Here is a 21,877-nt window from a genome sequence, read left to right as displayed (position 1 = left end):
TTTGGGAGTTGAATTCTAGAGACCAGGGTTCGAATCCTACCTCAGCCATGGAAGCCCCCAGGAGGCATTGGGCAGGTGACACTCTCTCAGCCTTCAACTTTGCAAAGCATTGCCGTTCTTCCCAATGAGGCTTGGTTTCTGGTGATACAGCTTTGACTTAGCCATTTTGGCTTCTTCTAGGGGCCTGGTCTGAGGCCCATTGTGGGTCTTTTGGGCATCCAGGGCCTCCTTGGACCGCGTTCCCAAAGAGCAAATCCTCTTCCAGCAGCACCAGGCCTACTGCCCTCCCCAGAATCCACTGACCCCCAGGTCCTGAGCCCAGAATACTGGGAGGAAGCCCAAATGGCCACCTTTGGCCATACTTTCCCAGGTGTTCACTTGAGATGACCTGCTGCTCTATTGGTTTTGCTGACCATGTGATGGAAAGAGGAAGGCGTAATGCTGCAGACCATTTGCAGCAGCAGGGCCTTGCTTTCAGGGACTGGTCCGCGGATCCCGAGTTCTAGTGCTCCCTCTACCATTTCATGTGTTTGTGTATATACCATGCACAAACACATGCCATGCAGCACACTTCCAAAAAAAGGAATGAGAGGGTGGCGACGTGCAATGTTTATCTGAGTCTTCCCTGGAGGCTGAGCAAAGCCTGAATCAGCAATGACTTCTGCTTTGTGTTTTTCCCTTTGTTTTCAAAGGCAAGGGCTGCAGGGAAAGAAAGTGTGCAATGTTTTCTTTTTCAATCAAACAAGGATTACAAAGACGGTTGTTCTTGCCAAAATCCAAAACGCTGCAGAGGCTGGAGTTGCTAAGTGGACAATGAAGGCCCTTTAGAGGCTCTGGGTCACTCTGAACCCCCCCCCCCCACACAAATAGCCAGCAAAGCCAAGGGATGATGGGTGCTGCAGTCCAGCCCCATCTGGAGGGCTGCGTGTTTTCCACCTTTGACGTCTCAACGGTCAGCTTGCCAGTTCTACATTTGAGCATTCAAATGGCCACCGTATGGTGATCATGCAAAACAATCAGACCCATACAGCCCTCTTGGTGTTGGACTACAACTCCCATTGGTCCCCAAATAGTCAGGGATAATAGGAGTCTCAGTCCACCGGCATCTAGAGGGCCGCATGCAAACACATGTGAACATACATGGAAGACACTGGACACAAGGGAAGTGCTTTCTCAAAGGGGCACTGGGCCTGACAAATTAATTTCAGAGAAGCCCTTTCCAAATTGCTCTGCTTTAAAATTCAGTATTGGTTCTATGACATCTTACTACTTTATTTACTTTTTGTGTCTTTAGTTGTCATCAGTTATGGATTTTCAACCCTTGCTGAGAGCTGCATCGGGTCTTGGCATTTAGGAAATGATGGAACATAAAGAGAAAAGGTCTTATTTGAGAGACAGAGAAAATGTCTTCCAACTCATTCCTTGGAAAGGTGAAGAGGATTTTTTAACAAGCATGGAAAACTTGCTACCAACCAAGAACATCCTTTATCGTGATTTAAATTGATTTTACATCAGATTAATGCTAATCACTGAACAACGCAGTCCCTTGGTCCTTCCTTCTGAGACACCTGCATCCTGGCTGCGTCTTAGAAGCAGGACGCTTTTTAAAAATTAAAAATGAATTCTATTCACGAAGGGTGGGGAATGAGAGCTGCTCCTTCCCCAACTGCTGGGAAGGATGAGACCCCTTAAGCTTTTGGTCTCCCTTCCTTCCCATGCAACTGAATGACACTGACCGGCTCCATCCGTTTACTCAGGAGTAGGCCTCGCGGACCCTCCATTGCTGGTCAGCCTGTCTCTGGACAGGAGCCCTGGTCCTCCATCATCAGTGTGCTTTGCTCTTCCTGGATCAGAGATGCTTCCAAGCCAGTATCTTTTTCCCAGGCGGTTGCCATGGCAACACTTCCCCTTCCATCTCTCCGTACGCAACCAGGAGATACAGAGAGCCCTGTGGACATTTTTCAAATGGTGTGCATAGGGATGTGAGACAAAGCGCGGCTGGGCATCTGTTGCAGAAATGCACCCTGGAGCTCCAATGTCTGGCAGCATGAGGGGGGCATAGTCCATCTCTCACATCGCACTACGCCACAACCCTGGTTTTGTGTAGGGCTGTGAGGTATGCAGAACTGAATGTGGAAAGGCAGCCTTATTGCTCTGACTGGAGACAATAGAAATCAGACCTTACCAATGGTTCAGACCCTGTCCTTTGCCACGGAACAGGCAATGCTGCAGTGGGACACGTCCCACAGGAATGGAGGAAACAGAAATATTTGGCACGGCACATCTGGCAGATACCATTTTGGACAAGTTGCATGCGTGGAGGGGGCACAGGGCTTGAAAGGATGGATCCCAAACCCAGAAGGGCTTAGAAAAGTCAAGTTTTGATGGGACTGCAATTCACAGCAGCCATGCCATGCTTGCTTAGGGGGGTGCTCTGGGGTTTCTCAAGTCCAACGAGAGGAGTCTCTTAAAGAGAAGGGGTTCCTTCAAATCCAGATCCCCCTCCTCAGTGCCAGAGCCCTGTGCCCAGGAAGGTGGTGGGTTAAATGGGGGAGACCTGGGCGGGTCTCAGCCACAAAGATTAACTGCACAACACACATACAAGAGAGCTGCTCATCTCTTTAATGTTTTATTTTAATTTTTTTGCAGTAAGTTTAACACAGTGTGAGCACGCGCAGGTGTCCGTGTCTGTGTGAGTGTGTGTACAGACGCAACATTGCAAGAACGCTGCACAGTTTTTAAGTGTGACAACGGCTACAACAAACACAATCTCCTTCCCTCTCCTACAGTCGGGGAATAAGCAAGTGAGTGCCAAGGGAGGGTCTCAGGCACCTTCAGAAAAAGGGGTGATGTCCTCCTTCTGCTCGGAAGACGGGGTTCTGGGCCCCCTCCTGCCTCTGAACCGGTCGCTCCCAAAAAAACCAGGATCCCAACTAGGCAGAATATATAAAGCACTAAAGGTGGTGAACACATTCTGGTCTCTCCACCCCACAAAAATACTTTTTATATTTCCTAAACACACATCATACAAGTCTGGAGACACAGGGAGGGGCCCAATCCGGTGGGGCAGGAGGGTAACGCGGGAGGGGAGGGAGCCAGGCTTAAAGCCCCACAACAAACCCTTCTTCTCCATCACCCCCCCTCCACTCTGCCTTCGTAAACACTGCCCAACATCAGAGGTGAGGGCTCTATAAATTAAAAACCTTCAATACATTAACAGTTTTGGTTTTTCTGACTTTTTTTATAGAAAAAATACAAAATAGACATTTAAGAAAACAAACAAGATGCCTTTCCTTTCCTTAAGGGAATGGAAGGTTTAGTGTCACATTGCAAAAGGGGTGCTGCACTGTAGGCAGCAGATCCCAAAAATCTTTCCTTCAAACGAATGAGGGTGAGGCGGCGGCAGGGGGGCACAAAGACACATAAGAACAAGTGGCGGAGACACCTGGGAAGGGGCAGTGCCACACCTTTGGCCGCCTTTCACTAAGAGCGGTCTTGGACGGAGCAGCTCTGGAGGGCGCAGGCCCACTCTCCAGGGTCTACAACAGAAAAGAGGTAGAAGAAGAAGAAATCTGGAGTGTGGAGGGCCTCCTTCAACCTGGAAAGAGATGGGAAGGGGAGGCTCAACAAAGTCCCACAGCTGCCCCCTGCCCGCCAGGGAACTAAATTGTGGTTTTGGGAGGAGGCGAAACAACAGACGACTGGACAGCCCAACAGGAAAGCCTCCCCTGCAGTTCTTAAAGCTCAGCCAGGCTCTGAAAGGGAGACCCAAGGAAGGCAGGCCACCCATTCCACATTTGGGGGACTGGGAGGGGACACCGGTAACATCAGAGGAAGAAGAATAGGAAGACCCCTCCCCAAGTCAAGAATTTGTTTAAAATGGGAGGGGGATGCAGATGCCCATCTTGAAAGAGTAAGAGATGGGATGCTGTGTCATGTGCTACCCTGTTTCCCCCGAATAAAAAGATCCATTCAACAAAACTGCATCCAAAACAGCCTCCACTGCCTCCTTCCAGACCCACATCTGGGTTGCAGCCCACCCACTCCAACCACAAGATGCCAACAGACAAGGCTCTGGGGAGAGCACTGGGAACCCAATGCAGCACAGAGGTCAAGCAGAAGGATGACAGCATTGGCTCCCATCTCAACCTCAGCTCCTGCCAGGGGAAATAGGGAGAGGGCTCATGCTGTGGGATCCTGGTCAAAAGCAGCGTGTGGGTGCCTTTCAGCAGCCTCCCAGAATCCCCCCAGCTCTGTGGGCCCCTCCCCTCAGGCTTCACCAGGACTAGAAGCACTGGCGGTGTGAACATGCAACAATAAACCAGACAAACAGTGGGTACAATTTGCCTCCGGAACTTGAAATGTGCCCCGAAAAATTTGCAACAACTTTCCCTCCGTCCCTCCTCCGGCACGCCAGGAAGAAAAGGGAAATGCTCTCTCTGCCTACCCGCAAACATGCCAAAGAGTGGAGGAGACTCTTCCCCGTCTCCAGCCCCTTCTGCACCGGCCTCCCACCTGCGGTCCAAAGTGCCGCCGGAGTCAGAACTCCACTTTGCAAGCCGGGAAGGTCTCGTCCTGCATGGCCACCGTGCTGTTGCTGCCCAGGACAGTGACGCCCAGCGCCTGCTGTCGCTCCAAGGTCTCTGTGTACCATTCGTGCATGGCCAGCGAGTCAAAGGTTGGGATCAAGGTCACCTGAGGTTGGGAAAGGGGTGAAGGGAGGAGAAGAGGAAACAAGAGAGGGGCTCACAAGGGGTCAAGGAGCGCCATCGCATCCCAACACCTGGATGCCAGGTGGACAGGCAGGCAGGGAAAGACATCTGCCCTTTCGTGGGGCTCATGGAATGCAGCATGCTGGAGATTGCTATCACTGCCACTCCCAGAAGGTTCCTAGCCAGATGGCAACAGGTGAGGAATGCCCAGACAGCTATGACTACCCCCTCCACAATGCTATAGTCGTTCCAGATTTTTGGGGAGTGGGGGCTGTTCTGTGCCTTTCCGCCATTGCTTTTGGGTGGAAATGCTGCCAGGGGATGAAACCTGGCAACTGTTAAAGGTAGAGCCAGTGGTCTCACTCTGCACCACAGGAGAAAAGGGAAAGGAGGTGTTCGCAGCCATCTTAGCCTGCTGCAAAACCAAAATTGTATGTAGCAAAGCAAGTCTTCTGGCTGCTAAACACTCATACTGGCTCAGGATCTCCCTTCCCCTCACTTCTGTGGCTTCTGGGCAGCTGCCCTCCATGTGCCCCAAACCCTGATCCCAAGGCCTACAGAGGCTCCATAACTGGCGCAACTGGCTTGGGCTAGGGACTGCTATGCTTCCCTATCCACCTGCCCCCTATCCATAGGCCCACCTGTGTGTCGTGCGCCCACTGCTGCTTCCCTGCCAGGAGGGCGTCCAGGATGCCGCGCATAATCCCCTCCTTGATGTGGTCCTCGCCGCTGATGACATAGCACTGGGAGCGGACGTGGCGGAAGAAGTCCTCATCCACCCGCTGGGCGCTGGCTGAGCCTGGGATGTAGGCCAGCTCCAAGTAGATGGGGGCGAGTGGGGGGCCAGGCCGGGCTCCTGGAAGGGCAATGAGGAGAGCAAGGCAACAAGGGGAGAGGTTTAGACCGTGGAGAAGGTGGGGAGGGGGCTCAGAGAGGCCTTCCTACGGATGCCCCCCCCATAGCAGGACTTACAGGTGAGCCTCCAGTCCCTCTGCTACACTAGCATCCATACTGTGGCTACAGCAGAGCCATAAGGGGAGAGCTTCTTGTTAATGGGTGCATGGTGCACCGTTATCATTTTGACAATCTTTTAAAACAGCTGTAAACTTTTTTACACAATGGTTTGTTTCTTAACTCTTCTATGATTCATTGTTTTGTTTCTCACATTGGGAGAAAGGAAGGACATTAAACATTTTCTTTTAAATAATCTGAGTCTTTAAAACACTCTTGTTAACCAGCGAGAGACCTCAGTGGACTAGCACGGGCATCTCCTCCATTTCTGCCCATGTGAAAAGACACAGATGGCCTCCATCCCAGCCACCCCACCAGCTGCCACTCATGACTCCCATTTCTGCCCCCATTCACCCCTGGACAAATGCCAAGTGAGGCAAACAAGCTCTTCACCTGCTGGAGATGCCCTTCCGGCTGCCAGGGGCGACCTGGTGGTGGTGGTCCTCTGGCCGAGGGAGGCTTTGCTGTCTCCACTGGCTCGGGAGGCCGAGGGCTCGCTTTTGCCCAGGGCAGACAAGCGGGATCTCTCTCCCAGGCTGGCGGAAGAAGGCTTGGCCCGATTGTTTGGAGCAGCAGTGGCAGCCTTGGGGGCATTGGCCTTTGGGGGCGCAGACCCTACGCGGGCGGGTGTTCGCTTAGCCTTGGCTGCCCCCTCTCTCTCAGGGTCCACCATGCAGATGCCTGGCTGGGCGGGTAGCGGGCAAGGGTCTTTCAGGGGCACCGGGAGGGGGTCGCGGGCCCGGGCCAGGTTCTCCGGGTCGTCATCTGAATCCAGCCCTCCATCGGCCGTAATGGAGGGGCACTCCTCAGTGGCAGGGGGAAGGTCAGAGTCCGAGAGGGTGGGCAGAGACTCGCTGAAGGATGTGGGTGGTGTCTCGTCCACCAGCGGGTGGGGTTTGCGTCCCCGGGGGGCTCCTGCCTTCCTGTGCAAAGGCGGCTTGGTCAGCTCTTGGGAGAAATCGCTGCTGTTGGACATGTCTCGGGGACTGAAGTTGGCTGAAGGAGACCTCTCCGACTTGGGGTGCTCAAACTCACAGGGGGACACAAGGCAGAGGTCCACATCATGGGGGGAGTCAGAGCGGCGGCCACAGCGGGGCAAGGCGTGGCCATCCAGACACAAGGCAGCGTTGGGGTATGGGTGGTGGTGGCAAGGACGGATGGGCAGGGACATCCCACCTTTGCCTGCTGCCGCAGCAGGGTCTAAATCCGGGGTGAGCCCCCCGGCCCGGAAATTCTCCGCTTCCTCCTGGGGGAACTCGCTGACGGGGGGCAGGACCTGCTCAAAAGAGATGGAGAGCGACTCATCCACCTCGGTGGAGTGCGGGGACCCCACCTCAGCCGGCAGGGATGGGGTGGTGATGGTGGGAGAGACGTCCGGGGCATCATCACGGAAGAGGCTGGGGGAGAGGCACCCCGAGTGCTTCTCCTGAGAGGAGCTGGAGTTGTCGCGGGAGGTCCGAGATCCGGGCCCATCAGGCTTCCAGGCATTGAAGACAATGGGTGGCTCCTCTGCCATGGAGGCATCCTCAGTCAGGGACTGGTGGAATGGAGTGTGGCCGGCGCTGGCTGGGCCAGAACTTGCCGGAGACATCATCTCAAGGGTCTTCTCCTCGGAGCTGCCACAGGCCTCTTCGGCCTCTGGGCAGTGGTTGAGCCCTGCCTGGACGTCCATTGGGGTCATCTCCAAGTTGACGCTCCGGTCACTTTTGGGGGTCTTGGGCAGCGGGGAAGGGGGACTGATGCCCTGGAGTGGGGAGCTGTTTCCCCGGTGCCAAAAAGGCTGTGGACTCTCTGGGTTGGTCTCCGGGCACAATCCATTCTGGGGGGGCTCTAGGCCATTGCTGTAGCAATCCATTCCATCCAGCGGGGAGGGGTCCAACTCACTCTCAGCTGTGGTGATGCCTTCATCAGTGGATTCGGCCCCCGGTGGCCCCTGTCCTGCTGCCCCCTGCATTCCATTCTCAGGTGATGACTCTGACCCCTCCGCAGGGCCCCCCTTGCTGCTGGTGGTGCTAGAAGGCAGCTTTTTAGCAGTTTCCCTTGAGTACCTGGATCTTGGCCTCTCTGCTTCTTTCTTGGATAGAGGGGTTGTTGTTCTTCTGAAGCTGCTGCCCATCTTGGTGGTGCTTGAGGGTCTCCTCACTTCCTTGGCCGGCGGCTTTGTCTCTTTTTTGGCCTCCTCTCTCTTTGGGGTTTCTCTCCGGGGCCCTTCAGCCTTACCCTCCTTCTTCATGGGCTTCGCCTCTCTCTTCCCTGACTCTTTCTCTGGAGCTCCCCCCTCTTTTGGGGTTGGCTTCTTCATCTCCTTCTTGGTCGCCAGCTTCTCCTTCGACTGTTTGGGCCTGACATCCTGCGAGAGCTTCTCTGTCGATAACGCCGTCTTTGGCCGGGGTTCCCTCGTGGTCCTCTCTTCCTCGCCACTGGCCTTTGAGGTCTCACTAGGTGTCTTGGGCCTCTCTCTGGCACCGGAAAGTTTTGACAGAGGCAGCTCCTTCTTCTCTTTGGAACCAGACACGCTCGACTCCGAGAGGCTCAGCCGAGAGCTTGACCGGAGGCTCTCCTGGCTCCCCGGTCGCTTCTGCTTGCTCTGCACACTGAAGGCAGGAGAGGAAAATGACTCCAGGTCCTTCTGGGTGACCACTGGGTGCTTGAGAAACTCTAAGTGCCTGACTTTCTCCAGCCCTTCCAAGATCTTGCTCTGGGGAGTGCAACCAGGGAAGAGGACCCGAACAATCTTCTCCATGGGGCTGACGGGATGCCATACCAGCAGTGCGCAGATGGAGGTCAGGCACTGCAAGGGCAGTTCCAGCCCCTTGGGGGTGCCCTTCCCGCACCACTCCTGCATCAGAAACTCCAGCTCCTTGCTACCTTTCACTGGGTTGAGCACGTACATGTCCAGGCGTCCAACGCCCATCTTCTCAAAGAGGACGGTTGGCTCTGCTCTGGGGCCAGGACCCCTGGAGAGTGGGTGGGGCCTGATGCCCAACCTGTCCAGGTACTGGAGAGCCAAGCTGGCCTCATCGCAGCTCTTTAGCACCCCTGAGTCTCCTTCAATGGCCTTCAGCTTCTCTGAGGCATTGAGGAAGACCACCCCTAGCTCTGGCGAGATGAGGTTCTTCATCCAGTCGCCATTCTGGGAGCCCTGGGAGGCAAGGTGGTCCTCCTCCATTTCAGCCAGCTTCCTCTGCAGCAAGCTGTTCACCCCAGGCAAGCTGTCGGTTCCGACGTGGGTCACCAAGATGGAGTCGATGCGGTCCAGGTGGCGCACCAGCTTCCAGAAGGAGGAGCGGGGGTTAGAGCCCCCATTCACCAGGACGTTGAAACCGTTGACTGCAAAGAAAGCGGAGTCACCTCGCCCCCCAGGGAAGATGTAGCAGCATGGCCGGGAGAGCTTGAGGAACCCCACAGTGCTGGGTGGCTCCAGGAGGTCAAAGGGCGAGGGGGGGTCCAAGGACTCCGACAGATACTCCAGGAACTCCTGTAGCCCCTCCATTTCAGGTAGTACGGCCCCTGGGTTGAAGTGCAGGTCAATAAAGTCGAGCAGGTTGTGCTGGCTCAGCCGGGGATCCCTCCATTCCCCGAAATCTGGGCAAACCACTGTCAAGCTGGTTTTGGCTGCGGGACTGGCACAACTGAGGAACTCTCCCACCTGGAAAAAAGCAAAAGGAGGAGGAGGGAGAAGTGAACAAAGCTAAAATAGAGAAGGCCATCTTGAGGTTTTGGACCTGAGTTAGGCATGTTGGCAGCACATCTACTCTGTTCTTTAGAGGCCTTTAAACAGAGGATGGGCACCTTCTTTTAGGACTGGTGTAGCTGTGGGTTCCTGCATGACAGAAGGGGCCTGGAAGAGATAGTCCTTGCAGCCCTGCACAATGCTAAGACTGATTCTAAATATTTCTAGAAATGTTCCCCCTCAACAATGGGAAGCAGAGAAACAGCTGAAGACCACTGAAAACTCCTGATTTTTGGTCTGTTTCACCTGCCTTCATATATTTACAATGAGAACTTGAACATTCTTCTTTCTGCAAATGTTTTTTGTACCACATTGGAGCCCATCCACCAACCCATCTTGGCCTACAGATGGAAGGGGTACAGCCTGAAAGAGACACAGCCCGAAACTGACAGAGGGACTTCAGGGAAATAGGAGAGGAGGAGGTACAGCAGCTACCCTGCTCCTAACAGGCCTGGTGTCCAGAGTGAAAGGTCCAGTGCAGAGTTCTGGACCCCCACTGGCAGGGCACCCCCATATTCTGGAGGCCCAAAGTGGGAGAAGGGACTGTCTGGGGGGGGTGTGTGGGGTGGGGGGGGAATAATGCACGGATCTCACCTCTTTGTCAGCAAAGATCTGGATGAAGTCCCTCAGGGAGAAGGAGCCCGTCTGCAGCACCAGCTCCCCAGTCTCCTCCACACAAGGGCCAGCAAAGATCAGCAGTTTGTGCTGGGAAGTGTCCATGATCAGGTTGCGGAGCTAGAAAAGCAAGACCAGAGAGAGAGAGAGAGAGAGAGAGAGAGAGAGAGAGAGAGAGGATGAATGAGCAGACAGACAGATGAATAAATGGAGAAGGCCAGTAGCAAAAAGCAGAGGGCCCCTGTCCCTAGATCCTCATCTCTGCCACAGCAAAGGGCCTTCAGGCAACCAATCGTGAATGAAAGCCTCTTGGTTGGGAAGGGAGTGCCTGTAATGGTGGGGGAGGGGGGGAGAACTCATCCTCATTTTGCTTCCAGATGGATCCTCATTCAGGCAGCATCCCCAGGCAGGATAGCTGGGGCAGGAAGACTCTTGCAGGAACGAAACCCTGGAAAGCAGCTGCTGCTACCAGTCAGTGCAGGAACTTGTGCTTTGCACAGAGGGTCCCAGCCGCCCTTCCTTCAGACAGCAACCGCAGAAACCCTTCTGTGCCACCACTGCCAGCTGTCACTCTTCCTGCTTGTGGTGGGCTTGAGCTTGGGGCTGGTTCCTCCCAATTACCTCATCGCAGATGGACTTGTCCGAGGGGTTCAGCAGAACTAATGTCTCCAGGACATCTCCGCGATGGTGGAGGGCGCGCTGACCTGCAGGGGACCAAAGAGGCAACAGCATTGGGAAGGGAAGGAGGAGAAGAGCAAGCCTAAAGAGGCAGGGCTGAACCAAACCAGAACCAGATATACCCAGGAGGGGGCAGCACAGACCAAATGGTTTCTGGCAACATACTGGCAGCAAACCCATTTTCTAGGTGGGTTTCCTGGTCCCTACACTGCCAAAATGGCACCCTTCACACACGAGGAGATGGCATTGACGGTGGGGGGGGGGGATCCCAAACTTGGCATGAGTGAGACAGAAAACTTTAAGTAGGAAGAAACATGAAAGGGGGGAACCCACCACAGTTGAATGAACACCAACAGTGTGTTTGTGGGGAAGGGGGCAGTTTTTTTGGAAATTTTACACACACACCTTTGATCTCAGGCAGAAGGCCTGTTTTCACTCTGTCTGGGAAGAAAAGGGAACCAGGGATGGGTCCTTCTCCCACCCCCAACCACACACAGGGACTCTGGACCCACAGTTGCAAGGCAAGCAAGAAGAAGAGACAGATAAGAGAGGCTTCTGAAGAAACTGAGACTCCTCCCACAGGCCTATGGAGCATCTGAATTCTGCAGTTAAGAAAACCTCCAATGCAAAAGGATGGAGGAAAAACAACACTGAGGTTCCTTTAAAGAGTCTTAACCATGTTAAGTCTCCTGGCATTTCCAGCCTGAAGAAGAGAGGGGGAGGCCAGGGAAAGGGAACCAGGGTAGGGTCCTTCTGCCCACCTACTCCTTGAGGGAAGCCTGGCTACCCACACAGGCAGCCATGAAATCAGGGGAAGGGCTTTTCCTGAGTGACAAGTGGGACCAAGGCCTCTTGCAGAGAAAAGGAGGAAGGAAAGGCCTTGCTCTGCAGGAAGGAGGCACATGTGCAGATGGGGAAGTCCAGGCCCCAGCAGGGCAAGGCAGAGGACTGGAACAGTTCTCCCAATCGCTCCTTAAAAGCAAGCCAAGCTGCACTGAGACTCAGCTGCAGCTGTGCAGGCCAGAGGATGCACAGCAGCAAGGGTTGAACACAGCCCCCTGGAATCTGCTGTCTGGAAAAGGAACTTTTCCAAGCTCTGGTTGTGAGGCACCCAAAGAGAAGAGGCAGGAGGCTGAGCCTGGGATAGGGGTGGAAATGGAGCCAATGGCTCCCTCCCAAAGTCCCAAGAGATGCTCTCTTCTGGGGAGGGGGACTCAAAAGGACTGAGGGGGCAGAATGTACAGCAATCCATAAAGTGCAATGCAAATCCTTCCCCCCTCTAATTTTCTGGGGAGGACCTTTCCCACCCTGGACCCCTTGCCATCTTCCGTACTCTGACACGCAGTGCCAGAAAATTGACGGGGGGTAATTTAGGCATTGCCTGGCAGAAGAGCCAAGTCCAAGTCACAGAAGGCTCTGGAGGTCTCAGCCTAGCAGTGCCCAAGGCAACTGGCAACATCCAGAAGGGGCTCAGGCCTGTCCAGTGAAGGAGACAGCTGAGGGTTCAGGATGTGAGAGTATACAGACAGCTGCACAAGCGCCGTGTTACATCAGCTTCCTGCCTTGCAGCTGGGGCAGGAAAGGAGAGTGGTAGGCCTGTGAGAAACCTGCTTCCGGTCAAAGACCTCCTGATTGGGTGCAGCCTGGGGTGGCCAGGGCCTGGGAGTAGGCATTGTCCATACAGCCACCAGGCAGGAGGCACAAAGAACTGCACAGGCCACTCCAGCCCCCTGTGCAACTCCACTGAGGAGTACTTCTGAGGACAGAAGAGGAGACCATGGGGAACAGGCCCCCATGCAATGGAAGATTGTCCTTCCCTCTTCCACTGAGCCGGATATCTTTGACCCACACACTGATCAGGCCTGAGCCTCTGCATGAGGTGGCTGAAATGAATCCCCAAGGAACAACTGGGGAGGAATGGGACAGAGACATGGCAGCCCTGATCTGAGAGGAACAAAGACGGGGATGGCAAGTCCTATTCTAATCCTCTTTGACCGCAAGGCAGACCAAAGCCGCTCACTGGTGGAAGGCTTCCTTTGCTCAAATGGACCCTGGGGGCTTTTTAGCACTGCAGGATTGATTCGCAGAGCGGCCGCTTCCTGTGGCAAAGGGGCCTTCCAGAGCCCACAGCCAGCCTTTGTAGAGAAATGCCACAGAGTGTCACTCCTATGGCCAATGCACAAGAGCTGTGACATCTGACTGTGGAGATGGAAGGCACCCCAAGAGACAAAGTCATTCCTCCCTAAGGGTCCCAGAGGGGGAGCTATTTGGGGCTGGGCACTGGGCCACGAAGAAGACCCCTGACTAGACCCTTTGGCTGGAGCTGGCCCCAAGTCCACAGGCAAGCCAAGCGGGAGATTAAGGGCCTCTTAAGGCAGAGCACAAGGCCAGCTGGCAGACTCCCAGGGCAAAAGGGCAATGCAATTGATGGGGATTACAGGGAGAGAACAATCTTTGTTGGCCACACTGCTGTCACAAGGTAACCTCTTCTAGGGAGAGGTATCCTGAGGCAGAAGTTCTATAAGCCAATGCCCAGCAAGACCAGGGCTGGCACCAGCGCAAGGGCCCCTGAGCTCAGCACAATGGCTTCTGGCAGAGACTGGACAGATGCACTCCCTCATCTGCCAGACAGCAGCCCTATAAGAAGCAAACCACAGGTCTCACCCACCGGTTCCTTTCTAAAGAGAAAGTCCATGCAAGTTAAAGGAGAGCTTGGCTCTGTCATCTTCTTCCCCATCCCCTGTTCAAAACCCCATTCTGATGCCAACCAACGATCTGGCTCTGATCAACCAACAATCTGACTCTGCAAGCAAACAGACTTGGAAATTACAGCTTTTTAATTAGAAAAAGTAAGGAGGAACACAATGAGAGACTTTTCAAAATGATGTCTTATATGGAAAAAGGGGGGAGTGTTTTTCATCATTCTCTCCTAAACCTTGAACTCTTGAGTCCCCAGCATGAAATGAGAGGACAAGAAAAGGAAAAGAAAGAGAAAAGAGTTCTCCAAATGATAGGCTATTGACTGAGGGACCAGGAGGGCCTCTGCTCCACAATGAACTGGAGTGAAAGGGTTGTGACAACTTAGTAGGGCACCCATGTTGAGAGGCAGTCTACCTTACAAGGCTGACTGCCAAGCAGCAAACAAAGGAAGGTTACTACCCTCCCCTTCTCCCTGCTCCCCAATCCTATAGGCTGACATGTTCATGTGTGCGGTAACTGTCTGACCAAAGACAGGGAGCAAGATGCAGGCTCACATGACCCACACAACCCCCCCCCCCCAGCTTTCTACGAGAGAGAAAGGGGTGTGGAAGAAGAAGGCAGGGGGCTTCTGAAGCCCCCTTCCAAGAACAGCAGTGTGTCATAGTCAGTTGGGTCTGTTTTGCCAAGAACCGTAGTCTCCAGTCCGGCTCCCTCCAGCTCCAGCCGCCCACGGTCAGCTGAGGCGACAGGACAGAAGGGCCCAACAAGAGCTGTTTTGTCTCCCCTTCTCCCCAGTGAAAAAATGTTTGCTTTCCATAGCAAATCCCAAAGAGGGCACGTCTCTGCCCTGAAGGGCTTGGCAGGACTTGGGGGGGGGGGGGGGGGAGAGGAAAGACTGGGAGCTGCCCCAAAAGAGAACTGCAGCTGCTCTCCAGCTGTTCCGGCCAGCATTTGGCCAAAGCCAGGTGGCAACATGGGTTTGTCCAGCCACCCAAGGACACTGTGAACACATTTAGCCATGGATCAGTTTTTGATTCTACCTCCGGAGGTTCCCCTTTGGGGGAACTGTGGCTGGGGCGGGGGGTTCAGCAGGAGGAGCCTCCAAGAGAGGACAACTTGTCCCACTGTCCAACCAAGGTTCCAAGGGCAGCTTCAAAATAAAGCCATGTGAGTTCTTTGCAGACAGTTCGAACTCCCACCATAAGCCACAGCTGCTAAATGAAACCTCCAAGTGCAGAGGCAGCCTACCTCTGACTTTGGAGAGAGGCAGCTGCTCCCGTCATGCTTTGCTGGACTAGGCGGACTGCAGTCTAACTCAGCAGAATGGACCAAAAATGCAGTAACTAGGAAAGCCAAGAATGGAGCCTCCAACTACAGTAGCAGTCTACCTCTCAATACCAGTCTGCTGGGATGAAGACAAAACAGAGGAAGGCAAGTGATAGCCACTCATGGCCTCCAACCACCTCATTGGCCCCAAAAATAGATATGTATGTACTTTGGCTCTGCCGACCAGTGGAACGCAGCCTTCATGGAAACGTCTCTAAAACGGAACCAGGCCCTCAAGGGACAGTCAGTCTGGAGGAGAACCGAAGAGCGTCGGCGCAGGGTGGCTCCATCTCACACACCTTAGATTGGAGATGGGAGCTGGCGCTGATCCACTTCTTACCTTTCACAATATCTGAGAAAGTAGCTGAGTGACGGGAGACAAAAAGCTTGAGCTGCTGGTCAAGGTTGCAGGCGGTGAGGTCAATATCCCAAGAACGGATTCCTAGAAGAGAAATTGTTGTTGTGAGGAATACTCCGCCTTTTTAGCTTACATGCAGAAAGAAATATAACGTACCCAGTGCAGGTAAACATAAGACCCATAAGAAATAAATCAGAACTCACAATTCAAAATAAAAAACAGTTTTCAAACAGTACAGTGAGCCCTTGCTTTACGCGGGGATGCGTTCAGGACTCCCCCATGTAAAGCAAATACCGCCTATGCTTGATCCCCAGTTAAATGAATGGGGCTTGCGCATGCCCCATTCGTCCCTATGGGACGTGACACCCCTTCTCCCTGCACAGCTTTCAGCATATGCTGAAAGCCACATATGATGTGGGCACACTGTACAATTAAAAACATTACAGCACATTGTCGTAAAAGCATCCTCAACGTAGCTTTAGGTTGCAAGATGTCAGGACTGAACAGGGCCAGGGAGCTCCATAGACATTGCCAATAGACACAAACATGCACACAGACAGAGGACCATGCATCACCCTTTTCTGAAATTTACTTGCAGCCTGCAGGCTAGTTCCCAAGCAATATTCCCTTCCCGGGCACAATTGGCGGGTTTCTTACCTCAAGTGCTTCACTCTCTGTGGCAGAAAGGCTGCCTTTTCTAAGAGGCCCATGGCAGTCAAGGAAACATGAGGGGAGCCACACATTCCATGGCAAGGAGGTCTAAGGGCTTCCTTCTTCCCCAATATACACATGCTGAAACACTGGCGGCTTACATAATGCCAGCGCAACCTGCATCAGCCAAGACACAAGGCTGCAGCTCTTGCAAGAGGCCCCAGCATGTCTGCTGGGGCTGTGCTCTTGCCTTCAGAGAGAGCGCTCCAGAGACAGCTGCCTGGGGGAAGACCCCCCCATCAGACCAGGAGGGTCTGCCTCATTTTGGCAGCAGAAAGGACCCCTTGGAGGCTGAACAAGCTTAGCACCCAGCCTCCACAATGTCTTCAGCCCCCTCCCCAACATAAACACATGCCGTCCAGCAGGCAAATGGCTAAGAGCATATGCTCAAAGACCAGCCGGTATGTGCCAGTGAGTGCAGATGGCAAATGGAGCAAATGCACAAGGGTCAGCCCTGAGCACCAGCCAGACTGAGAAGAGGCCGATGTGAAAGAGGGGAAATCAAAGCTGGACCATTTACAGATTAGCTCCTGGCCCCATCTGCTCATGTGATCCCTCAGCAGCCGAAAATGGACAAAAGACCCAACACACTCAACCAGCCAGAGCAATCACCCTGAAACAGAGCCCCAGCCCCCAACAAATGGTTAGTGCCAACACTTGTCAAATGATCTGATCTTTGCAAGTCCACAAAACCCCTGGAAGACCAAATGTGGAGTGGCCTGACAAAAAAAGAGAGAGAGAGAAAACCCACACAGAAGCCATCAACTCAAAGCCCAATAAGCAAATCCTCAGATTCACAAGTACAGCTTTGCTTGAGAAAAGGCATATCCCATTGTGTTTCCCATTATGTTAAGCCAAGCAAACCCTCTGCACATCAAGCCACTACTCAGAAAAGACACCTCTGTCATTCTCTTACACTCAATGTGGCTTAAGCAAGGCTCCCCCAAATTTCAGTCCTAAAACCAGACGGCCCTGCAGACAACTCCTAGCAGCCACCAACAGTGAGAAGCATTGGGAGTTCTAGTTCAACAACATCCAGAGGGCACCATGCCTCCTACTTGGGTTGCAAATCCAAGAACACCAGAAATGACCTTCTAGATCCTTTGTCACTGCTGCCCACTACCATGGATGCTGACTGGCAGCAATGCCTCCCAATGGTTTGGGAGGTGGTCTTATTTCTATCCCAGCAACTGAACCAGAGACCATCTGCATGCCAAAGAGGAGTTTCCCTAACTGCTGAGCCCAGAAAGTTCTGGGTTTGGGCAACACGCAAATCAAGAATTCAGAAAACTCTTAACCTGAAGGCCACATCTGTTTGGAGGCTGGTTTTGTTTGTTTGCTGTTTGCCACTTTGGGATCTTGAAAAGAGGGAAAATGGGGATTAAAACAGGAGGCCATTTGGGTTCTGACCTCTTTTCTCAGGACCAGTGGCACAAAAAGGCCCTGCTTAGACGGAGGGGAAGATGGGAGGGTAGCCTGGCTTTTCAGTCTCACCTCTCCCCCTTCAAAAAACCTTGGACGCTTTGCCTTTAAAAAGGAGGAAAGAAATATCAGAAAATCCACTGCACTCATTTCCTGTTTGGTGGCAGGAGAGAGGAAGCCCAGCAGAAATGGGAAGCGGCCCTCCAGGAGACAGAAGGGACAAGGCAGTGGATGTTATTTAGACAGAGCAATCTGCCTCCTCATACACAGGACTAAGGGCAAAATGACATCCAGATTCCAGATCATTGTCAAATTATCTCAACACATCAGCACTGCTAACAAAAAACTCTCAATACAACCATAAGAACTAGAAAGATGGATATGCCTTTGACTTGCTTTTCCAATCCAAATGCCTGAGAGGCAAAGCTGCGTGGCCTTCCTTGCCAAGGAGAGGCGAGTGGCGCCTTTCTTTCCAGCTGCCAAGGAAGGAGGCAGGTGCACCTCTTGAATGGGAGGCTCCTCACCTACTGGCACCTTGCAGGAGCAAATGAGCCGCAGCCAGAAAAGAGAAAGCCAGGCCCTGCGGCAATGGGGAGGCCTTGCAGGGAAGACATAATTAAAAGCAATTTGCTCTTGAGGAAAATTTAACAAAGAGAGACACTTTGGTTGCCAGCCTCTATCTCACCCTGAATGAGCAGGGCCCATCTGGTCCCTTGGATATCAGCTGGGTAGCCAGCTGGAGTGCTTCCTCTTCCCTCACTTCTCCCCCCACATGTGGGTCCCCCCCCCCAGCAGAAAACAGGACCCTTTGTGTCAAGCACAGCAGCAGCAGTGTTGCATATGACCTCAGCTGCTAGAGAGGGCTGGATGCCATGATGGAGACAATATCTTTAGAAAGCCCCCCTCTAGGTGTGCTTGACTACAGTTCCCATCAGCCCCAGCCAGCAAGGCCACGTCCTGATGTAAACTGCAGTTCGGCATCTCTGGAGGGTGCCTCTCCGCTTAACCATTCTCTTGGCATTGCACCATGATGTGCTTCAACATAGAGCCTTTTTTGGAAAAGAGAGATGGGGGGAGGCCACTGGGACCGATGCACAGCAACCGCTTTCCTGATTCCTGCGAATCTGGCTTTAGCCACAAAGCAGGAGTCAAAGTCTGCAAATGTGGGCCAGGAGAAGGGGCAGGTGAAGGAGAACTCCTCCTTGGCAGTCTGGCTTCCAAGAGAGAGTAACAGAGGAAGGTGCCTGCAGTTTCTTCAAATTCCCCTCTCTGGTGGTTATTCTGGAAAATGCCCTGCGAAGCTCACGTTCCACCCACAGATGAGGTCACATTGAAAATGGCAAAAATGGCAGGTTCAGAGCCCAGTCGAGCAACCACTGTCCATTATTGATGGCCAGATCCCTCCATGCACCCGTCCACCTTCTTCCAGCCAGAGCCCTGCCTTCTTGCCCACCTCCTTCTGGGCAATCCTCCACACTCTGGCAAACAGCAACAGAGAATCCAGGGAGGGCTGGGGTCTTGTGTCTTTTTAAAAAGCCCCAAGTCCTCTTCCAGTTTGATTTGGAATCACCTCACAGGGAAATGCAGAAAAACCCACTCCTTAGCAGCCCAGATGGGAAAGTCCAGGCTGAGTGCTGTAGCTCTTGAGAATGCGATGGGAAGCAGCCCTGGAGAGCAAGTGCTGGCTACAGATGTGCCAGCTGGCCTTAAATGCCCCCGCCAACACTGGAGCGCCACAAAGCGGGTCCTTGGTTGACACCACAGGAGAGGGGAGGAGAAGATTGGCCCAGCGGCTCTGCATCTCCTCTTAGATACAGATCTCACAGCCTCTTCCACGGGAGGAAAGGAACCAGGGCTCCTGGCAAGGCTCTGGGAAGCATGGATAGGAGCCTAACAAAAGCTCAGGTCACAATAGGGCCAGAGAAAGAGGGAGGAGGGCCCCTTAGAAAAGGAGCTCCTCAAGCCTTCACCATGCACCAGCTCTTCCCTAATTTCATCCATCCCAGGAAAAAGGCCTGTTGCCCTTTGGGCCCTCCTTCATTTCCTGAGGGCCACGTTCCCTTTCCTTTGCACAGCTCCCAGAATCTCCTCTCTCCCTGAGCAGAAGCTGTTTGGCACCGAAAACCTCTGAGGCAGTGCACAGGGAGGTTGTGAGAATAAAACCCTCAAGGGATTTCTATGCACCCCACCTCCTCTTTTTAGCAAGAGCAGCACCCCCTTTCCCAGCTCCCCAAACGCTCTGTGCCTCTGCATAACCATGGGCCAGGCATTCGCCCGGGGCCTTCCTTGTACATTCAATGACTCTTTCAACGCTATCGCTCTTCAATGGGTTCCTCAGGGCTGTTTTTTCCTTCCAAAATGAGACCCACAGAGGACTCTTTCTCCCTCCAAACACTTGGAGGCATGCTCCAGGCAAGCGGCTAAAGGCTCCTCAGCCTCCCTTTCATTGTGGGGAGAAAGACTGGCTCTCAGTTCTCAGAGGCTTTTGCATCCCATGACCAGGACTGGGCCAGGCCTGTGCTCACAGCTGTTTCACTGAAAACTAGGATTCATTCGGCATGACCTTCTTCACAACATTTTTTTTACTTTAAAACTTTTAATCCCATGCCCTTCTATGCCAGATCCACACACCCCACTTTTCAGATAGGCAGCTGACTGCTGCACAGCTCTGCTGTGAAACAAACTGCATTAAACTTTACACAATGATGATGAAAACCACAATGATGGATATGTATTTTTGAAGAGGATTTACAGTCTCACACTCTTTACAAAGCCTTTTAAAAGAAGACTTTGAAGGTATTTATTCTAACACCCTCCTTGCTGGCTCTTGGCTCTCTCTCACCAATTATATGCCAGGGTTGTTCGTTCCGCGGCCTTCATAAAACCACTTTGTCTTCACGGTCCTCTGCTCCGCAGTACCTTTTACCAGGCTGCAGGTTCTTATTAACTTTCCTCCAGATAAATACACACATTTTAAAAACTGTTTTCACTGTTCCTTTCTATATGTATCCAAAAGGCAGGTTATTAAACAATGGACACAGTTGGTGCAACCTGATCCTCTCTTTGTGCATGGATATCATGTTTATTTCGCTTTGCGTATCCATGTTTGCCTGAAAGCAAGTTCCACCAACTCCAATGGGGTTTATTCTCATGTGGGACCGAAAAGTGCTGTCACACAAGTGTACTCTTAAAAACAAACAAGCCCAGATACAGACTCTGCTCGCTCTGGGCTAGGATTTTACCAATGCGCATTAGAATTTTGTTTATAAATGTCCTTTGCAAAAATCTTCTCGCCAGGCCTGGTCAGTTTTGCTCAGATAGCAGAGGAAGTGATTCATGGGATCGCGGAAGAGGAGGAGGGCAAGGCTCTCAATGGGAACCCCGGCTTTGCCTGGAAGGAGTGGGAAGACAGGCACGGGTTTTGCATGGCGAAAAATGTCCTGGACCACTAACTCCAAGCAAGGAAGGAAGAGGAGGGCATGCCTGCCTGCCTCTCCTCCAGTTCCCCTCATTCCTCCCCACATGCCCTTCTTTCCCCCAGAAGAGAACCCCCCCCAGGCCCAGTCTCTGTCCTCCCTCTGGCCCACCTGGAAGGGCTGTTGTGTTGGAAAGGAGGTACAGAGGGAGAGGGACCAGGCCACAGATTGAGGCCACAAGCCCCCTCCTCCTCCCCTTCAATGGCCCACCGCCTGGCCTAGCTGGCAGGGCTGTTGTGCTCCCTCCTTCCCTCTGACACAAAGCTTTTCATGAGCCAAGAGTCCCCCTTTTCCTCCCCCTTACAGGCCCCCTCTCTTTGACACAAGGCCATTTGTTGCGCCCCCCCAGGCCTCCTCCTCCTCCCCCTCAAAGGCCCACCTCCCTCCAAGGGAGACCCACGGCCTGGCCCACCTGGCAGGGCTGTTGTGCTGGGGCTGCTCATGAAAGCCATGGAAGGCTTTGTGTCAGAGAGAGAGAGAGATCCTCCTTTCCAGCCCCAGCCCTGACAGCCCTGCCAGGTGGGTCTCCCATGAAGGGTCTCGCTCTTCCTCTGACACAAAGCCTTTCATGAGCCAAGAGTCCCCCTTTTCACTCCCCACTTCCGGTCCCCCTTCGTCACTTCCGGCCCCCTCTTTCTCCTCCTCACCGGTTCTGACGGACCCCAGCACTGCCCTCCGTAGCCCGGCCCTCCCTCCTCCGGGGCCGAAGACCACCACCAGCGAGAACCGCCCCGGAGAAGAGGAGGAGGAGGAGGAGGAAAGGGAGGCGGCGGGGGTGTCTCGGGGCCCGTCTCCCGCCACCGCAGCCGCCGCCATCTTGTTCGGCGCCTCAGAGGCGTCCGTTGGCCACGCCCACTGGCAGTGCCTTTTCAAGCCTCCGCTTGCGCCGGACCGCCCACTCGCGTCACCAATGGCCAATGAGAGCTAAGGGGAGGGGCCGGAGGCGGGGCTTGGTTGTTTCTTAATTGGTTCCTTTTCAAGAATGGAGGAGGCAGTGGTTCTGAGCATGCGCAGACCTCGCCCTCCTTTCAATGCCACTCCTCTCATCAGCATTGTGGAAATATCAATGCAAATTGTTGTCTTTATAGTTGTTGAAGCTGAGAGAGTGAAATAACTGGGGAAATAACCCGGTTTG

The 21,877-nt window shown here is 53.4% G+C and overlaps 1 protein-coding gene across 2 annotated transcripts; it reads right to left on the bottom strand.

Annotated features, from left to right (window-relative positions):
• Nucleotides 1-2,616: 2,616 nt before the first annotated feature.
• Nucleotides 2,617-21,572, bottom strand: MAP1S (microtubule associated protein 1S). 2 transcript variants are annotated; one of them, XM_089535365.1, is made up of 7 exons: nt 21,390-21,572; nt 15,116-15,217; nt 10,693-10,775; nt 10,051-10,191; nt 6,117-9,372; nt 5,354-5,568; nt 2,617-4,695 (listed from the first exon to the last, which is right to left on the bottom strand). In XM_089535365.1, the coding sequence occupies exons 1-7, from the start codon at nt 21,556-21,558 to the stop codon at nt 4,540-4,542; spliced, it is 4,122 nt and encodes a 1,373-aa protein (XP_089391491.1). In that variant the 5' UTR covers nt 21,559-21,572; the 3' UTR covers nt 2,617-4,539. The 2 variants fall into 2 exon arrangements, with proteins under 2 accessions (XP_089391491.1, XP_089391492.1); XM_089535366.1 differs by lacking the exons at nt 15,116-15,217; nt 21,390-21,572 and adding an exon at nt 14,698-14,836.
• Nucleotides 21,573-21,877: the final 305 nt, after the last annotated feature.

This window comes from Sceloporus occidentalis, unplaced genomic scaffold (genome assembly GCF_023333645.1).
Source record: "Sceloporus occidentalis isolate IW3139 unplaced genomic scaffold, rSceOcc1.0.p SCAF_8, whole genome shotgun sequence".
NCBI lineage: Eukaryota > Metazoa > Chordata > Lepidosauria > Squamata > Phrynosomatidae > Sceloporus > Sceloporus occidentalis.
The sequence above is the reverse complement of the archived record's forward strand: the minus strand, read 5'-3'. Positions and strand labels throughout refer to the sequence as shown.